At 43.8% G+C, this 5,358-nt stretch overlaps 1 protein-coding gene across 1 annotated transcript in view; it reads left to right on the top strand.

The window, feature by feature from the left end:
• SLC7A14 (solute carrier family 7 member 14) overlaps positions 1-5,358 on the top strand; it is a 133,212-nt gene that overhangs the window by 60,498 nt on the left and 67,356 nt on the right. The window contains exon 2 of the mRNA XM_004383461.1: positions 1,281-1,737. Coding sequence (XP_004383518.1) covers positions 1,434-1,737 — 304 coding nt within the window. The 5' untranslated portion in view covers positions 1,281-1,433. The remainder of the gene's footprint in view (positions 1-1,280; positions 1,738-5,358) is intronic.

The raw sequence follows: 5,358 nt of genomic DNA, 5'->3' as shown, positions 1-5,358 counted from the left end.
ATATATATAAACCAAACCCATTGCTGTGGAGTCCATTCCAACTCATAACAACCCTATAGGACAAAGTAGAACTGCCCCATTGGGTTTCCAAGGAGCAGCTGGTGGATTCAAACTGCCCACCTTTTGGTTAGCAGCAGAGCTTTTAACCGCCGTGCAAACATATGCATATACAAGTATAGAAAAAGGTCTAAAAACTATAAATCAGCTTTTAATGATAGATCATCAATAGGTAGGTAGTATTTTGTTTACTCACGTTTGTTTTTTGCCTATATGGTCTGATTCTTCCATAATAGACATGCTATGCTTTTGTAATAAGAAAAATAATAAAAGATAAACTTTTCAGGAAAAAAAAAAAAAAAACATCTCTCACTAGCATTGTGATTTGAATGTTCATCACCTCCAGTTCTAGACTGGAAGCCCCAAGAGAGCAAGGACCACAACTTTGCATCCCAAGCCTAACACCCTTCCTGGCACATAATGGATGCTCAATACATGCGAGTTGGGTTAAGATTAAGTATATTAGTCCATTAGTTTCCCCACAAGACCGCAACCAAGGCAGTCTTTCTTACATCCTTCCTTGTATACATGTGGCACATTTTCTCACAAATCCAAACATGAAATGAATGCAGACACTCCAGGCTTTTAAATGGTTTTGGCATATACACTGACTATCCAGCTGTAGTGGTACTTAAGCGGTTGTCAAGAGTAAAAACATGGCATAAGGTGACACTGTCAGATCTAGGAGGAAATGAAACCAGTAAGGCTGTCACTCAAACCCTGTGAACCAAGCTGCCATATTTCACCTGATTCTTCTAATTAGTTTACGTTCAAAAACCCTCTAGTGGCAGACAAGTGTTACATTAAGTGCTAAGTAGTAGTAATTAATAATATTAGTAGATTACATGGGCTTATACTTAGTGTAAATGTAAATGTCCTAGGCATATCAGCGCAGTACTTGGAATGTTCGGCTGTACTTTAAAAATGCATCCCTCCCAGGTTGCGAGTGCATAGGATAGACTTCTACCAGTTCAGTACCTTAACATCCAGCTAGTTCTGGTGATGTAGAGGTTAACAGCTACGGCGGCTAACCAAAAGGTCGGCAATTCGAATCTACCAGCCACTACTTGGAAACCCGATGGGGCAATTCTACTCTGTCCTATAGCATCCGTACCAGTCAGAATCAACTCAACGGCAATAGATTTGGTTTTGGTTTATGCCTCCCAGTTATGGTTTGTTTCCCACTTGGTCTCATCCTCTCCTTTCTTGTGTTTTGCTTGCAGACATTCATGACCAGGAGAAGACTGCTTTGGGTCCCTCTGGACCTTTCCTAAAAGGGAGATCCCTGTTCACTAGATGAATTCCAGAACCATCCACTAAGGCATCTATAGCCCTCTTCCATCAGCTGACCTACACCACAACCCCTATCACTCAAGATGAGTGGCTTCCTTGCCTCCCTGGACCCCCGGCGGGTGCAATGGGGGGCTGCCTGGTACGCCATGCACTCCAGGATTCTGCGCACCAAACCAGTGGAGTCCATGCTGGAGGGAACTGGGGCCACCACAGCACACGGCACCAAGCTAGCCCAGGTGCTTACCACCGTGGACCTCATCTCTCTTGGTGTTGGCAGCTGTGTGGGCACGGGTATGTACGTGGTCTCTGGCCTGGTGGCCAAGGAAATGGCAGGACCTGGTGTCATTGTGTCCTTCATCATTGCAGCCGTTGCATCCATATTATCAGGTAAGTGTCTCAGTGCATGGGAAGCCTGTGGAAAGCATGCTTGCTGGCCTGGTTACTGTACACCCCACCCTTCCAGAGAACTTAGTAGTGAGATGTATGAAGTGGCAGAAGAGTGGTTCATCATGTTCCCTTTTTGTCTTGGCTGCCAGGGAGTTCAGGGCTAAATTTTGGCTCAATTGTAGCAGTTTTCCCCCTTCTTCGGCTTTTCAATATAAATAACATTCTAGTGCCCCTACTTGTGCCAACCGCTCATTCCCATTTAGGTTCTAATGGTTCTATTTTTATTATAACTCTGCTTTTCACTGGAAGATGGATCAAACCCTTGCGAGGGGGTGGATGATGCTAGGATATAAATAATAAACAAAGGGTAGGCATACTAGCTAATAGAGAAATCAGTAAATCTGCTGTGATTGGGATTTGGCAAGCCTCAAACTGGCATTGTAAGCCCCAAGCAGGAAGGAGCCAGGCTAGGAGACTGAAGGCTATCGTGAGAATCACAAATCACCATCTGCCACTAACCTCAACGGATTGATATTCTACAGAACTAACTCTACTAGTTCGTTCTCTATCCCTGAGAAAGAGTCACAAAACTCCTATGAGTCAGAATTGTCTCCACGGCAATGGGTTTGGTTTACCAGGACTTACGTGTTCATAAATTGTGAAATGGCTCTCCTATTTCCTTTTCCTCTTTCCTGCACACCAAACCAGTAGAGAAGGCTGGTTTGCCTTCTCCTGGGTTGTAATCCACAGCCTCTCCTTAGAATGCCAGGGGTAGGTCAATGGGCAATTTGAAAAAGAAGGAAAAGGAAAACATCCTGCTTCTTGATGGTCATATTGCAAAAGCATGAGGATTTGCTGGGTTTTTTTGGTGGCAGATCATGTGGGTCAGCCCATTACTGACAGTGAATGTCTTGGTCTTTTCAAATGTTTCAGAAGAAATAGGACTCTTAACTTACATTGGGAGTCCGTGTATGCATTCCATCATAAGAAAAGCACTGATTAATGTTGTACCATTATGTAGGATGCACACGTGGTGTGTGCACAACCAGAAAATGCACTGGTTTATATTTGACTTTTTAATTTGATGAGGACGGTACTTCCAGACTATGTTTGTTAATCTCCTGTCGTGGCTTATTTTCCCTGTTGGTTTTACCACTATGCTTTTTTCCTGAAGTCATCCTCTCATATGCATGAATATCCTAATAATCGAAGTTTCTGCAAAACAGAGGATTTTTTTTTCTTACAGATAAAAATAAATTATTCATGTGGATGAATTTCTTAGGTACTTGAAATTCTGTTAACCTGATTGCAGTCATTTCCAAACTTATTTGGCAAAGAAATTACTTAGGGGAAAGTGTCAGATTCTTACTCACCATGAATTTATAAATCCAGAAGCTTTATCGTATAGAACAGGATAGTAATGGTAGGACACTGGCACACATATAACCAGAGGGTCCCACAGAGGACACAGGGCAGATAGACCTAATGGTTCTGCCCGGTTGATGTGAACTGCGCAGTCTCCTCTAGACCTCACCCCATTATGGCCCGCTCCACAGACCACAATGAGTCTGTGAATGGAGCACCACATCTTATCCTTCACAGTGCTACATTACATCTAGAAACCAGAACTGCTCCTGGCATTCTGTGAGCCCACTTCTATGACCACAGTGTCATGATCACTATATAATCTAGACTTTTCCACTGCTCTCATGGAGGGTCTAAGGTTAGCCTGATCAGTTTTGTGCTAGAACCAGCTCACACCAGCTGCCAAGAGCCCCAATGGTACACATATTTTTCCAACTTCACATCATGTTGTTAACTTGAAATTGGCTATGGTGGGAGTATTTACACCACAGAAATTGACAAATGCCTTCTCCCTGCACCAGGCACCAAAAGAAAATCCTACCCTGCCTCTCCCTCAGTTGTGGATGCCATCTCTCCACTTACGGCCACATCCTTAACATTTCTCTACACCTTGTAGCTGACTCCTCTCCCCACTGGGGCCAGCCAGAATCTGCTTAGAGCCCCCAGCCAGGGCCAGGACCAAAGTAACTTGTGCCAAAGTTAGAATATTTATTGCAAGTTTCTTCAACCAGGTCTCTCGCTCCTATGATTGAAACTAAACTAAAGTCCCCTTCCACTGTCTTCTTTCCACTCCCATATCATTATCCCCACCTCGGCTCTCCCTTGACCCAATTTCCAACTTCTTCTCCGTATCACACTCATCATCCTTTTCCATAACAGCCCTTTCTCCTTCTGGCCTTTGCTAAAACCTGATTCAACTCTAAGGACACTGCTTCCCCTGCCACCCTCTTTCCATACTCCTATCCCACTCGCAAGGTCAGGAAGATCAGGCTACGTCTGCTTCCCCACTGCCCTTCCAGATCCGTATTCTTCCACTATCATGTCAAAGCTCCACCACTGCCTAGCTGAGCAGTCTTCAGAAAATTCCAGAGCCTATCAAAGTTTCATTTTCCTCATCTGCAAAGTGGGGCTAATCATGGTGCTTAACTGATGGCATTGCTGTAAGGATTAAATGAGAAAATATATGCAAAGCTCTTAGCCCCATGCCTGTCAGTGGTAAGCATCCATTAAAGCTCATCCTCCTGCCCCTTGGCCCTACTACCCTCAACTCTTACTTATTCTGATCTCCTTACCTCCCAGTCACTCCCTCTCATAGTCTTCTTCAACAGCCCAGATTCTGCCGTAATCCCAGGCAATTTGAACATCCAGTAGATAAACCCATCCACCAACCTAGTCTATCCCTGCCTGGATATTGTCATGCCCAAGGCCTTTACTTCCACCAGTGCCACATCAGCCACCACCCTCGTGGCCACACCTTGGTCTTGGAACTGTTTTACCTCAAGAATCTTAAACTAACATCCAACTCTCTGACCTCAGCTCTTCCACTCACCTCCAGTATATTTACTCCTTACCTCTACACCTTCTCTTCATACTTCTCTGATCATTTCTTCTCTATCTCCTTCATGGCTTCCCTTTCTCCACTTGCTCCTTAAATGTTGGTGTTTCCAACTACTCCTCCCACTTTACACATTCACCTAGGTGATCCTGTCCTCTCTTATTGTTTCAACTACCACCAACATTCCGATGCTTATATCAATATCCAATTCATATCTCATTCATGTACATTTCCCCCAAGCTTCATACTGCCTACCAAACATCTCCATCTGGATGTCCCAGACATACCTCAATTCAGCATGTCCCAAACTTATCGTCTTCCTCCAAATCTGGCTCTTGAACTATATTCTCTTACATACACACATCCATTCCAGGAAGAAACCTAGGTGCTACCTTTTTTTGCCCTACCTCTCACATTTAATCCCAAGTCGTAGTAGGTTTGCTTCCTAAACAATTCTCAAATCAATCCGCCTTCTCTATCCTCACTGCCCTTGCCCTAAAGTCTCTATCAGTCAGAACTCTATTTACGTAAAGCCACTGTAGTACAACACTACCTATCATGAATGTATTGGCTCGATTCCTGGATCTAGGAATTGATGTTGTTGCACGTTTTCTCTCTCTCCAACTCTTAGTTGTCTTTCCCCCTATATATTGCCTTCATTATCAGAAAAGTCATTTCTTCATCTTTACAACTCACAAAAC

Source organism: Trichechus manatus, unplaced genomic scaffold, assembly GCF_000243295.1.
Source record: "Trichechus manatus latirostris isolate Lorelei unplaced genomic scaffold, TriManLat1.0 scaffold00110, whole genome shotgun sequence".
NCBI classification, from domain to species: domain Eukaryota; kingdom Metazoa; phylum Chordata; class Mammalia; order Sirenia; family Trichechidae; genus Trichechus; species Trichechus manatus.
This window is presented reverse-complemented; position numbering and strand designations above follow the sequence as displayed.